This window comes from Taudactylus pleione, unplaced genomic scaffold (assembly GCF_031769625.1).
Source record: "Taudactylus pleione unplaced genomic scaffold, aTauple2 ptg000518l, whole genome shotgun sequence".
In the NCBI taxonomy this organism is placed as follows: Eukaryota; Metazoa; Chordata; class Amphibia; order Anura; family Myobatrachidae; genus Taudactylus; species Taudactylus pleione.
The window spans coordinates 2,238,891-2,256,990 of NW_028284920.1; the positions used below are offsets into that span (position 1 = coordinate 2,238,891).

General features: G+C 43.6%; 1 protein-coding gene across 12 annotated transcripts in view; it reads right to left on the bottom strand.

The window, feature by feature from the left end:
• The window catches only part of ANK3 (ankyrin 3), a 716,972-nt gene that overhangs the window by 108,685 nt on the left and 590,187 nt on the right, over positions 1 to 18,100 (bottom strand). For 6 of the 12 annotated variants that reach the window (XM_088450458.1, XM_088450457.1, XM_088450466.1 and 3 more), the window contains 3 exons: positions 16,989 to 17,084; positions 14,317 to 14,389; positions 11,704 to 11,766 (listed from right to left, as the gene is read on the bottom strand). In XM_088450458.1, the coding sequence (XP_088306584.1) occupies positions 11,704 to 11,766; positions 14,317 to 14,389; positions 16,989 to 17,084 (232 nt within the window). Of the gene's footprint in view, positions 1 to 885; positions 1,247 to 11,703; positions 11,767 to 14,316; positions 14,390 to 16,988; positions 17,085 to 18,100 lie in introns of those variants that run through there. The other 6 variants (XM_088450469.1, XM_088450461.1, XM_088450460.1 and 3 more) reach the window with 2 other exon arrangements.

The window sequence follows — 18,100 nt, forward strand, 5'->3', positions numbered from 1 at the left end:
AAGGAGTTCAATTCCTGGTCATGACCCATCTGTGTAGAGTTTGTATGTTCTCCCCATGTTTGTGAGAGTTTCCTCCCACATACTGGTAGGTTAATTAGCTAGTGACAAAAAGTTAACCCTAATGTATATGTGTGTGTCCATGTGGGAGAGAATATAGATTGTAAGCTCCAGTGGGGCAGGGACTGATGTGAATGACTAAAGCATTATCTGTACCACGCTGCAGGATATGCGTGCGCTATATAAATTGTTAATAGATACGTTAAATGCTGCACTCCCTATAACTGCCAAAATGTAATTATCTTCATACTTGCCAAATAAATGCTAATTATTATTCTATAGCCAATTAAAATATTAACAAAGGGACAATTTAAAGCCATTTCCATTCCATTACAAAGGGAAACAGACAACAAAGGGTTAGCACCTCAGGTTACAGGCAGCTGCATTCCAGCAGTGACATGAGGTCCAACTCCAAACCCTTTATCTGTGCTTTCACTCCTAATTGTTTTTTCCATTGCAAGCCAGCAGGTAAAGCAAAGTTCAGGGAAACTAGGTTCTCTCTCTTTTTGTTTAACAACCGGCTATTACCTTTCTACAGAGACTTGTAATTAATGCAATCTCCTCTTCACTCTCTTTTACAGGGATAATTCAAACCCTAGAGTTTCCATTCAGGAAGCCACAGATGGACTCTGCGTTTAACTGGCCAGAGACCATCTAAAAATACACAGTGTGTGAGCACTTACAAAAGTATACTTATAAAGAATAGATCATCTTTCCGCCTCTCCCATTTTATTTTAAGAGACTGGCTTAAAAGCCACAGGGTGTACTTTCTGCATCCTACAGCCACAGCAAAATCAATGCATGCAAAGTACAGTGTATAAATCTTACTTGTTAGGAGAGCCATTTGGGTTTTTAAGGAGCTCAGCTACAAGAACTTTTCCAGAAATCCCTGGTAGTCCTTAAACAGTGAATTAGAATGAATCCAAAACAGCACAGCAAAAATTATTTTTCACAGGGTCATGTTAACTTCTCCATGTGACAACATATTCCAGACATCTCAGCTCCACTAGCAATAATCCTCAGAGACCAAAACCCTTCTAAAAACCTGTGCGACAAAACCCAGCGACACAAACAACCAAAAAAGGGGAAACAAATAGGCAACAGCAGTCATCCGAAGGGGAGAACTTGATCTGGGCTAATCACTCAGCAGACATCCATTTAAAGCTTCTTCACACACTCCTTTGGCAAAACTCAGCAAGCAGTGAATGGTGTAAATGTGAGCCCTTCAAGTATTTGTATGTAAATAGGGATCTGCCAGGGGGTGTGGATTTTGTTTTCTTGTAATCTGAGCCTTTTAAAGGTACAATCCCTCTGCAGCTGTGAGCCCGGGACATCTGTAATACAGTAGTGATTAGAGCCTGTATATCTAATATTTGGTTTACTGTACTATGCAATGTTTAATATTACTGCTTTAGTATATAATACTCCATATACATAGTTTGCTTGACTGAAAATAATGTTCATACATCCCTAACAACTATTTCATAATATGAATTCTATGAAAGTACTAACATTTCCTGCCCTGTTACCCTCTTTTTCTGTCGGTTATTATTACCCAGTCGCATTTATTTACTGTTTTGTTCACAATTGTAAAGTGCAACAGAATATGCTGACACTATATAAATGTTAGTAATAATAATAATAATATACTGTAACACATGAGGATACAACTTCCATAAGTTCCCGCTCTGAATCACTGTATCGCCACAAAACCATATGACCCATATAAAATGTAGACTGCTCAATCTGTAAAAGCCACTCTTACTGTTATTTTAAGCATCTAAAATACATTGAGGTATATGTAAAAGCCTGTGGACCACAGGCTTCAACGAGTCCCGTGCAAGACAGCCCAATGGTTTAAATTAGCAGTCACATATTGATCAATGTTTTAGCTTCACATAGTGATGGTCCTTATGACAGAATGGGTATGTAATGCCGGCTGTTGGGATGCCTACTATCAAAATACCGACAGCGGCATCCTGATGGTTTGTATCCCGACAGGGGTCGAGTAAGTATACTTACCATCACCCCTTTTTCCCCCAACCCTTCCTTCTTGTAGCCTAACCCTAACCCTCCCCGTTTGTGCCTAAACCTAAGTCTACCCCCTTCGTGCCTAACCCCCCTCCAGTGGTGCCTAACCCTAGCCTCCCCCCCAAAACCTAATGCTAACCCCGCTATGCTACCTAAACCTAACCCTCCGTTGCCCCCCCCCCAGCTAACGCTAAGGGCGCCCCAGACTTACCTCATTCGGGCAGCCGTCCTTCTGGATTCTGGCATCTTAGGTATAGAAAGTAAACACCCAGACTGGTAAGTAATGTGGGGCACTTATGAATACTAGTGACTGACAAGGTATAACTGTCTGTCAGTACTACTTGCTTTATTATATTTACTCCCTTACAGTCAGTTCCTGCACATAGATTTGCAGCCACACTTTCCCTGCCCCAGTTGTGCTGACAGTGTAAGTTTTAGAGGCAATTATAAAGTAACTTGTCCAGCTACATTCACAAAGATCTGACAGCGGGGATTTGACCCAAGTTCTCTCCCTATGTCATCGTTCTGCAGTAACAACGATGTCACACAGAGGAGAGAGGGAGCGGCCTTCAATTAAGACAAATTCCTGTCCTCTAACAGCAAATTAAAAGCAGGATAATAATCAGCCAAACACACTGTTATGTTTTTCCATGATTAGGAGGCAGTCCCTATATCTAGTAGGTTTTAGTGACACCTAAAGAGGGGAGAGGGTGCAAATGTAAGATCCAGAGTTGAGAACAGCTGACTGTATTGAATGTGGACCTATACCTCCTGTGTATAATCTGTCTTTCCCTGGAGCCATATACATTCTTCCTCCCCTGCTCCCTACAGTGTTTCCTGCTTGCCTACTGTGCTCTTCAAAAAGATTCTATTTGCCTGTCCCACAAGTGTGCTGCTCTTGTGGTGTTCTCTAGCTGTACTTTCCTTTAGGTCTCCGCCAACTGTGGTATAATACACAGTGTAGATATAGACTAGGAGGAAAAATTAGGAAGTGGCTAAAGCAGCATGATAACAGGTAATTGGATAAAGCTGCCCCATCATTAATACCGCCAGGGCCCATGCTCCGACATGAATAGTCACGTGATGGCGTGGGTCTATCTACTCAGTGAGGACCCATGAACAGACTGATCGGGTGAGAGCAATAGACAACGATTGTCTTCAGCAACTGTCTGCATAGAAAGGATTAAAGCTCAAATAAGCTCCAAAGATGTCTTTTGTTAGGTATAGTTTATAATATATTAGTTTTACTGAAACATGAAAGATAACTATGAACAAGTATTACAAATATAACGGCAGAGTTACAATGGTGAGTTGTGCACTCCTGTGCCTTTTTCACCTAAGGTACCAATACACAGAGAGTCAGTGCAAGCAGCCAGTTCCTAAGTATGAGACAATGGCTGCACGCATGGATAGATGCAGATGTCTGAACGAGTATTGTAATCCCCAAATCAACATCTCAAAGAACCCAATCAGACGTTGATCAAGATCAGTGGTCTTTTTGTATCCACACCACACACACTATGATTTGTAGCTAATTAGGTCTAAAATTATCTACCTGCTCCACAGAATTGCAGCATCTGTATATTGGTGATGTGGAGTAGCGAAGGCTCTCATACGTGGGCCAATATGGCTGCCTGCATTGACCATGCCTACAAGTGGCCATTGTTTGGTCAGAACAGGCAGTACCCATCGGACATCACCATTTCAGTTGGAAAATTACCATGCACACAATAAAAGACTGGGTAATGCACCTGACAGACAAGTTGGCTGTAAAGAGTAGCAATGGGGGCATGTGTTCTCTAGTTAAAAAATGGGCCTCATCAGCAGAAGGAACATGAGCACATGCTCTGAGTAATTAATATATAAGTAGTGCCGGTGGCTCGACTGACTGCTCTGCCCCCTCCCGGGAGCCCAGGGTGCTGCTCCATGCAGCCATTTTTCTCAGAACTCCATGTTTAATCTCACAGTCACAGCTAAGAAGAGCTGCAGCTGTGTGATGCTTTGTAGGAGGGTGTGAGCTGAAGGGCCAATTAGAAGCTGCTATTCCAAACTGTGGAAGTGCAGCCTTAATGTATGGTCAGCTTCAAGGTCATCATCTACAACTCTTATCTGTAAAGTTAATTAGTGATCTTATGCACAGACCACACCTACCCATTCATTATTCCTTTATCAGTATCATAAATATCTATTAGCTTTGCTGCATTCTTTTTTTCTAGGTTAACAATTCAGGATCCACCCTCTTGAGGCCCATACATCTCTCAGCATCTGAGGTGCTTTATGTAGCTTTGTACTACGCAATTTGCCAAGAACACAAAAGGATGTTCATTTATTAATTGTAATATTATTATGCCTCTTATGTTACAGCATATAGAATACATATTGATGTATATGTTACAGCATATAGAATACATATTGATGTATATTTATGGCAGCTCATATATTTAGTGAAAGTTGTGATAAAGTTAGTCCAGGACACAAATTACTTGTACCAGCAAAACATTTGAATCCATATGAAGGATTAAAGTCACCGCTCGTTGCTCCATATATTGTGCCCTGAACTGACCGTTGCTCCATATGGCGTGCCCTGAACTGACCATAGCTCCATATGGCGTGCCCTGAACTGACCATAGCTCCATATGGCTTGCCCTGAACTGACCTTTGCTCCATATGGCGTGCCCTGAACTGACCGTTGCCCCATATGGCGTGCCCTGAACTGACCGTTGCTCCATATGGTGTGCCCTGAACTGACCGTTGCTCCATATGGCGTGCCCTGAACTGACCGTTGCTCCATATGGTGTGCCCTGAACTGACCGTTGCTCCATATGGCGTGCCCTGAACTGACCGTTGCGCCATATGGCGTGCCCTGAACTGTACGTTGCTCCATATGGCGTGCCCTGAACTGACCGTTGCTCCATATGGCGTGCCCTGAACTGACCGTTGCTCCATATGGCGTGCCCTGAACTGACCGTTGCTCCATATGGCGTGCCCTGAACTGACCGTTGCTCCATATGGCGTGCCCTGAACTGACCGTTGCTCCATATGGCGTGCCCTGAACTGACCGTTGCTCCATATGGCGTGCCCTGAACTGACCGTTGCTCCATATGGTGTGCCCTGAACTGACCGTTGCTCCATATGGTGTGCCCTGAACTGACTTATTTGCTTTTGCTGTTAATACCAGTTTTTGGCCTCATATTTCTACTGCACTAACATGCAATCACCGTTATATCAGCACATTTTTTCCTTTATTTATTACAATCGGTATCGCAGTGTACACGCCTACACGTGAACTAAAAGTGAGCGTCTCAGGGCCTGGGGCTGATTCAGAGTTGCACGCTATTGCACAATCACAGTGGCTATGCAATCATATGCTAATGCCACAGGAGGGCCATTTCCTGGGATGCTGCCTGATGCCTCCCTGGCTCCAAGCGGACTGATTGACAGGCTGCAGTGTCCAGACTGCTTTTGTGTGAGAAAGCTGGGTACACACTTAGCGATATTTTGAAATATTTGCCTGATTCCGACAGATTGGAATGACAATTAATTCAAAACGTGCAGTGTGTACCCAACTATGGGGTTGTCAGCCGCATTGTCAGGTCAGCCCTACATGCAGCTCAACCTGATAATGAGGCTGATGACATCATGCAGAGGGATGTGGCTGGGGCCGACATATCGGGCAGTCGGGCACCGGATCATCTAATTAGTACCGGTCGCCCGATGTCGGTCCCTCGGCAGGGGGGTCATCCGTCAGATTACTGGGTAAACACAACGTTCAGTGTGTATCCAGCCGAAGCAGCGTAAGTGAAGCAGGGGCAAGGCCATGACTTTCACTGAAAGAATTCTAATTTACATTTAATGAAAACAGCCAAATTCTACTTACTGTATATGCATAATCTATAAATTCAGCTATATATATATATATATATATATATATATATACATAGCATTTTATATGCAAAAGTGTAAATACATAAGTAGAAGGAAGTGCTGCTGCTTGGGCACATAGCTTGGGTGGATATCTCCCCTTTTATTTATATTTACCATACTGCCCAGAAGGTACATGAGGCTCCTACTGAAACGTTTTCTATGGGATGTCTTCTGCACCATTTACAGTAGATGACTTTATATTGGAGAGCACATTTATATACACATATAAACCGCTAAAATTAAAACATTAAATAAGTATAAATTAGGCACACAAAATAAAGTTGTAAATACCTCATTATGATAATGACTTAGATATAAGTGAGGTCACAACAAGCAGCAATTTAAGAGGTAAAACAATATGTATTAATAAAGTGAGTGGCTCACAGTGGTATTAGGTGGGGCTGATACTTTCTATATGGAACAACTTAAAAACTGGAATGGAGCACACACAGCGGACAAACTGTCTCCCCGCATTTTTATTATGGACTGGAAGTACTGCCCAATGTGTGTTATAATTGTATGAAAAGCGCTTTCTGCTGTGATCACAGACAAATGACATATATCAATATGTTGATCTCATTGGAAACCATCATAAGTAGATCATAAATTACATCTAGGCAATTGTCACACTTCCGTCCCATGGTATGGTCTCCCAACATTGTTATTGTGTGCCTGCATGATAGTTATCAGTTTATGATCACAAGAAGTTGCATATGAAAAACACACCTTTGTACAGACAGCAGCCTGGAATAAGGCATGACCTGGGGGCCTCTGCTCTGCCTCCTTCACAGACAGCATACTTACCTACTTTTGAAAAAGCATTTAATGGAGATTGTGAAAGCAGCACCTATGAGCGCGTTTTAAAGTGGACGTGTACTGCTACATCTGGAAGGTGTGTCATAACATATATACTTACATCCAAAAGTAAATGAGTCCAAAAGCAGTTAGTAGGCTCTATTTATTCATGAAAACACACTATTACTTGTCAGAAAATGCATGCAGCCATAGGGATCATTGGGGCAGATGTATGAAGCTGTGGAAAGTGATAAAGTGCAGAGTGATAAATGACCAACCAATCCGCTCCTACCTGTCATTTTTCAAACATAGCCTGTAACATGACAGTTGTGAGCTGATTGGTTGGTCGTTTATCACTCTGCACTTTATCACTTTCCAGAGCTTCATACATCTGCCCCATTGTGCCTTATTATTAATGCAGGGAAATTACACGAATATTCCCATTTGACTGTATATGTATCTCTGTTTTTATTTGTTATATAACAGCTTCATAATGGGGGTAAGGTGCAATCAGGGAGATTGCTACACTTTTCAGGGAGACGGAGATTGCTGCTATTTCAGGGAGTCTCCCTGACAATGAGGGAGAGTTGGCAAGTATGAGACAGTATCACTGATGGAACTTTTTTTGCTTTTAAAAACGGTACAGTAGATGGAGGTTGGAATCCCTGATACACATTGAGAGACCATACACATACTTTTATGTGTTTTAGCAGTATATTATTAAATTAATTTATTGCTTACTAGGTTGAATATTTATGAACTAAACTATTTCCGAGTCATCTTTACCTGCAACAACCTTTTTATACAGAATAAAGGGCATCAGAAAAATATGCCCAAAAGCTTGATCAGCCGATGACTGTGCCAGAAGACACCCTATTCAACAGTTCCTGGCAGTAGAGGTGGTAGGCTAGACCCCATGTTGAAGAAAGCCAAGAGCTGATTTGCCTTTTAATACTGGTGCAGTTATACTTGCAAGAACATTGCAAGATATGGGCTTTGTAGTGCAGCGAAACCTACAGACTAAGGCCCTCATTCAGAGCCACTCGCTAGCAGCAGTACGCTCGTTCCGAGCGATGTTCGCACATCTGCGCATGCGTACGGATCGTTATACGCATGCGCGAACCAGTCAGTGCGGCCGAAATTCATGTGCTCGCAATATAGCGAATGCCTGCTATTTTGAGTGACAGAATGAGGCGTATGTGGGTGGTAACAGGGGAAGGTGCTTGAAAACGGGGAGTGGAGATCAGAACGCAGGCGTGCTTAAAGGTCAAAACGGGCGTTTTATGGGTGTGCATAATTAATACAGCAGCGTCATTGACCACGTCACTGGGTTATTTTATAGCCAGAACTGCTCGCAAGATTGTGGTAGCAAAAACCAACCACAAGAATAGCGAGCAGTTCATACGCTGGTCGATGTACTCGATTAATCTAATAAATAGCGGACATGACGTATGGTGCGAGCGGCCAGGGGGCGTTTTTAACAAATAAACAAGCGTATGTTTTGCTCGCTCGTTCAGACTTAGAGGTGTGAACAGACTGCAATTTGCGAACGGATCATTTGAATAGCCACCCCTTGTTTTTGAACGAACGACCGCAAATAGCGAACGGCTCTGAATCAGGCCCTAAGTTAGTTTGGCAGAGTGACATGGACATTTAGTATACCTGAAAATGTATTTTTATTTCAAGTCACATTCCAAACTCAAACTATTGCCCAGGACACAATACAGTTGTAACCCATCACTGACACTACATCAGCCATTAAGTTTTTAAATACATAATGTATAGCAGACACTTTAAAATAAATAAATATGTAGCTTTCATTATCTAGAATGTACTACAATAGCTATAATCTGATTGGGCAACACTTCCACCATACACATATTTATAATGGGTGCAGGTTGTATGGTATACATGGGCCCCTGGGTCCAGGGGGGGCCCGCACTGCACAGCCTGCACCCGGAGTATAGATACCTTGTGCCGGCAAACGGGTCCCTCCTCCACAGCACCATCCTCAAAGTGACATCTTTGGAAATATCAATAGGTAGATGGTGCCACTTAGCAGGAGTGGCATGATTGCCGGGACAAGGTAAGATATGGGGGAGAGCACTGCTCATCGCAGAGGCTACACAGCCCCCTCAGGCGCTAATATGCCCCTGACCTCCACTTTTCCTTTTAAGAGGTTTTAGTAAATATGCCCCTTAAATATTATTCCAGTAATAGCTCATCCTATTGGAAGAACACATTATCCACAGTAAAAGCAAACACCAGCTGTAAAAGGGAGACATCATTGTGCAGTTAGGATCAGAAACCAGAGTTAATTCATATTTATAAGAACAAACACTCATTTATGCAGGCAGATAAGTGTTATATGTAGTGTGTAACTTGGAGCTCAAACAACACAAACAAGATCCAGGGTTTATTTTTACTTTTTTGTAAATAATTAGAGAATTGTGTGTTGCACAATCAACACGACATGCAAGGGTTTAGATTGTTTTTGTTGTCTTTTTATTACAAACAGATTATTTTTTACACTTCTCCTCTCCAGTAATAATAAAACAATAAACTGAATTGCAGGGATCGTTGGATACGCAACATCTGCAGCATACAGCATCCAAACCTCACGAGTCTGGTCTGAATTAATAGCTTCAAGTATAAAATACTCAGTAAGATTAATAGTATTTTAAGATAATTTTAATTTTTAAGGGGCAGCTGAAATGGGCACGTCAAAGCCTGAGGACACAGACCAACACTGAACATACTTAGGCCCTGATTCAGAGCCGGACGCTCTGACCAGAGCGCTCGCTCTGAATCAGGGCCGTCCTATTTAAATGTGGAGCGGCCTTTTGGACGCTCGCATAGCTGTGGGTTACCACCCACAGCTTATGCGAGCGTCCATGATGATGGTCGCAATGGTCAAGACCATCGGGCTTGCGACGAGACCCTGCGGTAGGGTCTCGTGGCCGCAAGCCCTGGAGTGATTTTGGCTCTATCAGAGCCAAAATCACTCCCACTGACATCACTAGTGATGTCAGTGGGGCCGGACCCAGACGGTAGGCGTTCCCATGGGAACGCCTCCGTCTGGCAGCCACGCCCCCGGCGCGCCCACCAAAGGGGTGTCAGTCACCATTGACAGCACGCCCCCTTTGGTGCGAGACCCAGCTTGGCTGTCGCTGTCCGGGTCTCGCGCATGTGCGCATGCGCATTGGGGTAACATCGACCCGCTTGCGAGCGTCCTGCGCTCTTGAGCGGGTCTGAATGAGACCCTTAGTTTTTATTATTCTTCAGACCAGCTACAGGAGAACCGTTTCCTTACTGCCAGATCTGCACTTGACCACCTGCAGGTTGTCTTTTTATGCCCTGTTATACAAATGTTTGGATATGAGAACAAATATAAAGATTATACTTCTATACATCATGGGCCTGATTCTGAGTGGTCAATGTTTTTAAAAGTGAATGCGTCTAAGTCACTAAAAAGCCACACAGCGCATATGTCACGCGGTGTGCGCGCACAGAGGTGTAGTTGCAATTTAAACGCACAGTATCTAAAGTGTCTTGGAAATGTGCTGGGGATTCCTGGGCGGTGACTGGGAGGCAGTTATTCAGATGCATGAATACAAACCGTGTAATGGGTAGAGATGTGCGGTTCCGTTTTGTTATATGGACACCCAGCCCTGAAGTTAGTGGTTTCGAGTCAAACAGAGTCCCAGTTTGGAATCACTTTGGGGTTACTGAAGGACCAACAACAGGTCCAAATTAAATGATTTTAGCTGTTTTTGTTTTTAATTTTTAAAGAAATCCAAAACTGAATTCGAATCAAAACAGCTGAGGGTAGTTTTGCCAAAACACGATGATAAATTAGAACCAACCCCAAAAACACAGGGGTCTGCGCACATCTCTAGTTATGAGAGTGTCGCGGGTGTGCTTCTGAACTAGTTGTGAACTGAGGAGCTTAATGGCTCACATTGAAGGCCATAGTCCGATAGAGAATCTGCACCTTCAGGTGCAAGTTTCGATGGTGCAACCGATGGTTGCGTCTAAAGATGCATCAAGTGGTATTTCAGCATCTAGAGATGCTCAAAGTGGGCGTCTTAGTCCTTGCACATACAGACGCACGGATGTACACCAGGGAAGGGCTTGCAGCGGTATTAGCATAAAATCGAACACGCTACACTGGCAAAAGACAGACATGGGCGTGGTAGCATGTGACTCACAATCAGCCCATGTACATGAAATGATGCCATGTGTAATGTGTGGGCTCATGCATTTCTGGAATGCAAAACTTTGCCATTTATGTGAACCGAAGATTTCTCAGGCCATACAATCCCCCCCATGCTGCATCATGGTTGCCAAATAAGGGAAACCGATTGCAGGAATCTGTGTCTATTTACAGTATCCTATTACTGTGATATCATCAAGAGGCTGAACTGTGGGACAATAACTTTGAGTTTAGGATTTGTAATGCACAAAGCAATCTTATTTGGGAAATCCAGGACTTGTGTTTCTTTGCATATATACCAGGTACTGGAGTAACTCATATCTGCCAAATACCTGCTAATCGCAGTAATTCTCTATCAACCAACTGCTTATTTGTTGGAATGTATTACAAATATTTATATGCAGTGGACAAAGAGATGGGCAGCGCAGTTTCAGGCAGAACAGAAACTATTTGAAAGTAACAATGTATCAGACATTCGGATGTGTCCCAATACTGTGTCAATGGTGTTGACAGCTGACAATAGTGTATGGATGATAGGAGAAGGGGAAATATGTCGACAAGGTTATATAATGCAAATATCTTATATTTTGTATGGGAAATTTGATACACTTATTTTTGCTGTGAGAGCTCCAAACTACCGCTGAATGTTAAATACACTGCAGTTGAAAAAAGCAATATACCTTCATCCCCTTCTGACAAATACTCAGCATCGCTGAGAATTTCAGGTACATTGGCACTACGAACTGTGTAATTCAAGTAAAAAATTGTAAACAGAAGATATACTGCAATACGATGCATATAACATTACAAATGTATTCATATTTCATTGTAAAGGCCATAAAGACAATCTTTATTCTGTTGAAAGCAAGGGGTGGTGCATTACTGCACTCAATCATTATAAAGTTAGCAATGAAGAAATGCAGTCAACATGCTGTAATCCATGAAGAGGCACAGCACCACATTCCCATATGATGTGTGGCTTCTGCCTGTCTGATATTCCAGCAGCAGCCTGATGGGTCACTTCCAGGATTGGAGCAGCCATTGCTGTCTCAGCTGAATCACATCACTCTGACATGTGGTGACAATTTGTTTAATGAACAGCAAATCTCATACCCTGCATAACAAATAATATATTCCAAAAGCAGAACAGTGCATTGCCAGACCCCATACTTATATTTGGGTAGCGGCCCATCAATACTGCTCTATCCTCCTGCCAAAATGGACACGTGGGGGCTTCTACTGAGCATGCATGGTCAGGTGTACACCAACAGTGCTGGTGTTCTCTGATACATGTGGTCAATTTGGTTGGGTCCAAAACTACTACTGATGCTAATCAGGCTATTATGAGCCATGCAAACTGCCACCAGTGCATGAGTCAGAATGGCCCTTCACTCTGAGAGCATAAAGGGACTTTAAAGAGGGAAGTGGGAGCCTTAGAGGCAGGAGGGTGACCATGATTAAGGGCTCCTTTACCATCTGAGCTCTACAGCACACTCTGCACTTCTGCCGCTGGTATATTCTAAGGGCCTGATTCAGAGACTTACGCTAAAGCAATCCCAACTGCGATCTCTTACGGATCACATTTGCGAAAATATGCTAATGCCTTCCAAAGCTTACTTGAGCATAGGGAAGCCCACTGCTGCCTTCTCATATCCATCCAATGATGTGCATCAGCGTAAACATCGTGATCATCAATGCAGCTCGGGCAGCCATGCAGCTTCTGAGTGAAGTCTGACCTGTCTCAATCACTCTTTCCTGACACTCTCTCATGCTGCGAAGGAGATCGCAATGGCTAATTTATGCACGCCCATGAAACAGCGTCTGAACGGTCAGACACGCATGTGCTTCCTTAGCCACTGTCCGTTACCTCCCCGAAATGCTCACTACCTGTCACTCACTTTGCAAGCGAATCTTCTGTGCGAGCGCAACTGCACACCATTCACTGCACGTGTGCAGTACGGATTTCACTCATGCGCAATTTCCAAAAATTTGCTCAATCAGCATAAGTATCGGCATTGCGTAAATCTCGGAATCACACCTTAAATGTTGATAAGTATTCTACTTAAAGTGCGTCACTCCACTGGATTCCAGTGAATTAATGGGCTGTATTCGCATGCGTATTGGTAACACTCCAAAATGGCTGCATCAACTGGGTCTCATTCAGCGTTGGACGTGCATCCATTTTTATGGTGTATACATTACATTTCCGTACCCTGCAAGCAATGCCAAAATGTGTCCGTATCTAGATTTTAGTGCATCTTATGTTTGGCCTGGAGTGTGTCTATGTAAGTCTAGCCCGTCTGCTGGAGATGTGACCTAATGAGACTTTGGCACACTTACAGATGTCCATCTTATGCTGGCCTGGTGTAAACATATGTGATACTGATGACACCAGATGCTTCTTGTTGCATACGGACCCATTCAGCTGATAATAAATGTACATTAATTATTGCAGCTACATTATATCAACTAGCATACATATATTCAAATCATTTACATTGGACTATGCCACAAATGAAGATTCCCCTTTGATTTGTAGCCCGATAAGTGACGGATGTTGTGGTGTTTGTATTTCATTATGTTTTATTTGGAAATTAAAAAAAATATTTTGAGAATTGTTAATAACACTGTAAAGATGTTTGTCTCTCTTCTGTATATATCACTGCATTACATTATTATATTGTATACGAATAAGGGTCTTTCACATTTACTACGAACTCTGTCAAGGTGTGTTTTTTAGTTGGATGTACCTTGAGATATGAGAGACTCATCATATGTACACATTTTTATGCATGCTTGGGATTCAAAATGAGTCAAACGCTAAATGAGATCCACTGTAGGTGACAGACTTAGGGGTCTATGTACTAAGCCTGGGAGAGAGAAAAAGTGGATGGAGATAAAGTAAAGTACCAACTAATCAGCTCCTGTCACTTTACAGGCTATTTTTGAAAAAATGACAGGAGCTGATTGGTTGGTACTTTAACTCTGTCCACTTTATCTCTCTCCCAGGCATAGTACATAGACCCCCTAACTTTAATAAGAAAGTTAGTTAGGAGTTACATTACTAAATATAACAGGCAGTTGCTTTGAGGTTCCGGATAACACTATCAATCTCCTTAAAATAAAAAAGTTGTTGTATTTCCCACTTATAAATAAAATGTACAGAACCTGCCATGTTTTCAGTTTTACATTTATCTGGTTAATACTTCATTGTCTGCATAATAGAACTACAACCCCACTTCTGGACTAGTGATGACACAGAAAATAGGAAGGATATTTGTTCATTCCGTTACCTTCATCATCGGACATGTCCAAAACCTCGTTCATTGTTTCGGGTACATTCATTTTATGCTTTTCAGTCACCATCTGATGGATAAAAAAGAGAAAACATTGCTTCCTATGTTACAGCGAGGAAGTAACAGGCCAAATATGACAACAGAGCAGTAGGAATGCAGCAGTATGACATATTTTGGGAGTATGGTTTAGATGCTGCCAAAAGAAAAACAGATGGAACTATCCCTGGAGTTTAAAAATAGTTACGACGCCGAGATTTGTGCTCCAAACCGTTTAGATCAAACACAGACACACATGACATTTCTACAATAGATTTGGAAGATATTCATTTAAATAATTCTACAAAATTCAAAAAGTAATAACCTCAGGGCCTGATTCAGAGCCGGACGCTATTTGCGCTCGCTCATTTCGAAAAAGGGGCCGGCTATTTAAATTGAGCGATCGCTCTTTGCGGTCTGTTGACGCCTCTATGTCTGAGCGAGCGAACAAAATATGCGCTCGCTATTTTGTAAAGACTCCCCCTGGCCGCTCGCATCCTACGTCATCTCCGCTATTTATTTGATTAATCGAGTACATCGAAAAGCGTCTGAACTGCTCGCAGTGCTTGTGGTTGGATTTTCCTACTGCAATCATGCGAGCAGTTCAGGCTAAGAAACAACCAAGTGACGTGGTCGATGACGCTGCTTTGTTAATTATGCACACCCTTAAAACGCCCGTTTTGACCGTTTGGCACGCCTGCGTTCGGATCTCCACTCCCCGTTTTCAAGCACCTTCCCCTGTTACCACCCACAAACGCCTCATTCTGTCACTCAAATTAGCAGGCACTCGCTTTTTTGTGAGCACAAAATTTCCGACCGCAATGACTGGTTCGCGCATGCGTATTACAACCCATACGCATGCGCAGTTGTGCGAACATCGCTCGGAGCGAACGAGCGGCCGCTTACGAGCGTCTCTGAATCAGGCCCTCAGTTCTTTAACATTAGGCTTCATTGGCACAGCTCCCTAGCCGGGAATTCCCCTGTGCTGCATTAGTCAATGCAATGATGCTGCAGTGTACATTTGTACAAAGTCAGTGCTGGTGTTCTGTGATACATATGGTCAATTTGGTTGGGTCCATCAACCACTGGGATACATTCAGAATCCCGACAGCGGGGATTGCGGCATTCAGAATGCTGACACTTATCAGAATACCAGCGCCGGCATCTTGACCACAGAGATCCCGAAGGTAACGGGGATAGAGGGAGGGTTAGGCACTAGGGGGAGGGTTATAATTAGGCACTAAGGTGGGAGGGTGAGGTTTAGGGTGTGGGGAGGGGAAGGTTAGCTGTAGGCACTTGGGGGGAGGTTAGATTCAGGCAACGGGGAGGGAGGGTTAGGTTAGGGTTACTTACCTAGAGCCGTTGGGATTGTAACCTTGTCGGGATGCCAGTGTCGGGATTTGGACCACCGGGATCCCGAGCGCTGGCATCCTGTACCCATCCTAAACCACTACTGATGATGATCAGGACCTTTCAGTTATTGATTAGGGCTTACAGAATAGGCAGCTAATGATTTAGTGATGGACGTAATGCCGATGTTTATGCAGCTGAGCGATTATCAGTAATATGTGCTCACATCTGAGCATGCGTCAAGTTTCATTTTCGTTGTTGCTCGCAGTGAGGATAGACAGGCAGGGACCATTTGTGGGCAGCAATGGGGGCATGAAATCTCAAATGCAGGAAACTGTTGTTAGCGCGTGTCTCAGCCTGCGAATGCGATCCTGTACTCTGTGAAAATGGCTCCGGCGTTTCAGTTCATGTGGCCATTCTGCGCAACCAATATAGTTACTCAGAAGTCCGATAATCGCTTGCTCTGCGACTGATGCTGCAGCTTTGTACGCAGTCGCTTGGATTTGCAAAACCGCCAGTGGGCGTATCTATACAAATCCAGGTGACTGCGACATTTGCATATTTTCACACAGCCTCTATGTACAAACATGCAGCTGCGGCAGCATTAGCTTCCATCCCTGAATCAGGCCCTGTGTCCCAATAAATACGGCCAATTAACCTGCAGTATGGCCAGGCCTTTCCAGCCACTTCATCCTATCTGTTACACAGCTAAACGTAGATGCTTGTACTTCAAAACGTGCAGACATTTTGCTAATTCTATTCAATTAATCAGTTAGAACATTATATTGATTTTGTAAGTCAGAGATCTCTTAATTACCCACTTAGTAATCCTGAGGCAGTTCAATTCACCCATCATCGTGATATTTGCCTAACCAGATAAACCTATGGATAAATGGGCAACACTTTTTCTTGTGATGAGCCCTATATAATGATCTACTATGCACTTCACCCCCCATTGCTGGGGACAGGAGAATGAAGGGACAGCATGGAATAAGGGACGAGATGCGGCGAGGGCAGGAGCTGGAAAATGGCTAAAAGATGTTACACATAGGGTAAGTGTAGGGGGAGTCTTGTCCAATATGCTAGTATTGTAATAAACCAATATTTCATACTCAGAAATAAATGTTATTCAATGACAATAACGGCAAAAAGCTACTGTACTGAAAAAACTGAAATAGTGGCATCTGTCGCTATATCCACACATACACAAATTAAATAAATATTACGTTTTGAAACATTACTGAATACATCTATGGGTGATGTAATTATGCTTGTGCACTTACCACTGTAGTCAGCGTTTCTTCTGTGACTACTTTCAGTGTATCAACCACCGATATATAGCCCAGCCTCCGAGCTATGGCAAGAGCGGTGTTACCATTCTGTTACATAGTAAAAGAAGAAGAAACAGTGTTTGAATAGCTGATAGCCCAGAAAGTGCTCACACTGAACTCCGCTGCCTGACATCCCCTGTTCTGTGCTTTCCAGGTGATGTGCTGTAAGTGACTACTCTCTGCCTGACATCCCCTGTTCTGTGCTTTCCCGGTGACGTGCTGTAAGTGACGACTCTCTGCCTGACATCCCCTGTTCTGTGCTTTCCCGGTGACGTGCTATAAGTGACGACTCTCTGCCTGACATCCCCTGTTCTGTGCTTTCCCGATGATGTGCTGTAAGTGACTACTCTCTGCCTGACATCCCCTGTTCTGTGCTTTCCAGGTGACGTGCTTTAAGTGACTACTCTCTGCCTGACATCCCCTGTTCTGTGCTTTCCCGGTGACGTGCTGTAAGTGACGACTCTCTGCCTGACATCCCCTGTTCTGTGCTTTCCCGGTGACGTGCTGTAAGTGACGACTCTCTGCCTGACATCCCCTGTTCTGTGCTTTCCAGGTGACGTGCTGTAAGTAACACCTCTCTACCTGACATCCCCTGTTCTGTGCTTTCCAGGTGACGTGCTCTAGGTAACAACTCTCTGCCTGACATCCCCTGTTCTGTGCTTTCCAGGTGATGTGCTGTAAGTGACTACTCTCTGCCTGACATCCCCTGTTCTGTGCTTTCCAGGTGACGTGCTGTAAGTGACAACTCTCTGCCTGACATCCCCTGTTCTGTGCTTTCCAGGTGACGTGCTGTAAGTGACGACTCTCTGCCTGACATCCCCTGTTCTGTGCTTTCCAGGTGATGTGCTGTAAGTGACAACTCTCTACCTGACATCCCCTGTTCTGTGCTTTCCAGGTGACGTGCTGTAAGTAACAACTCTCTGCCTGACATCCCCTGTTCTGTGCTTTCCAGGTGATGTGCTGTAAGTGACAACTCTCTACCTGACATCCCATGTTCTGTGCTTTCCCGGTGACGTGCTGTAAGTGACGACTCTCTACCTGACATCCCCTGTTCTGTGCTTTCC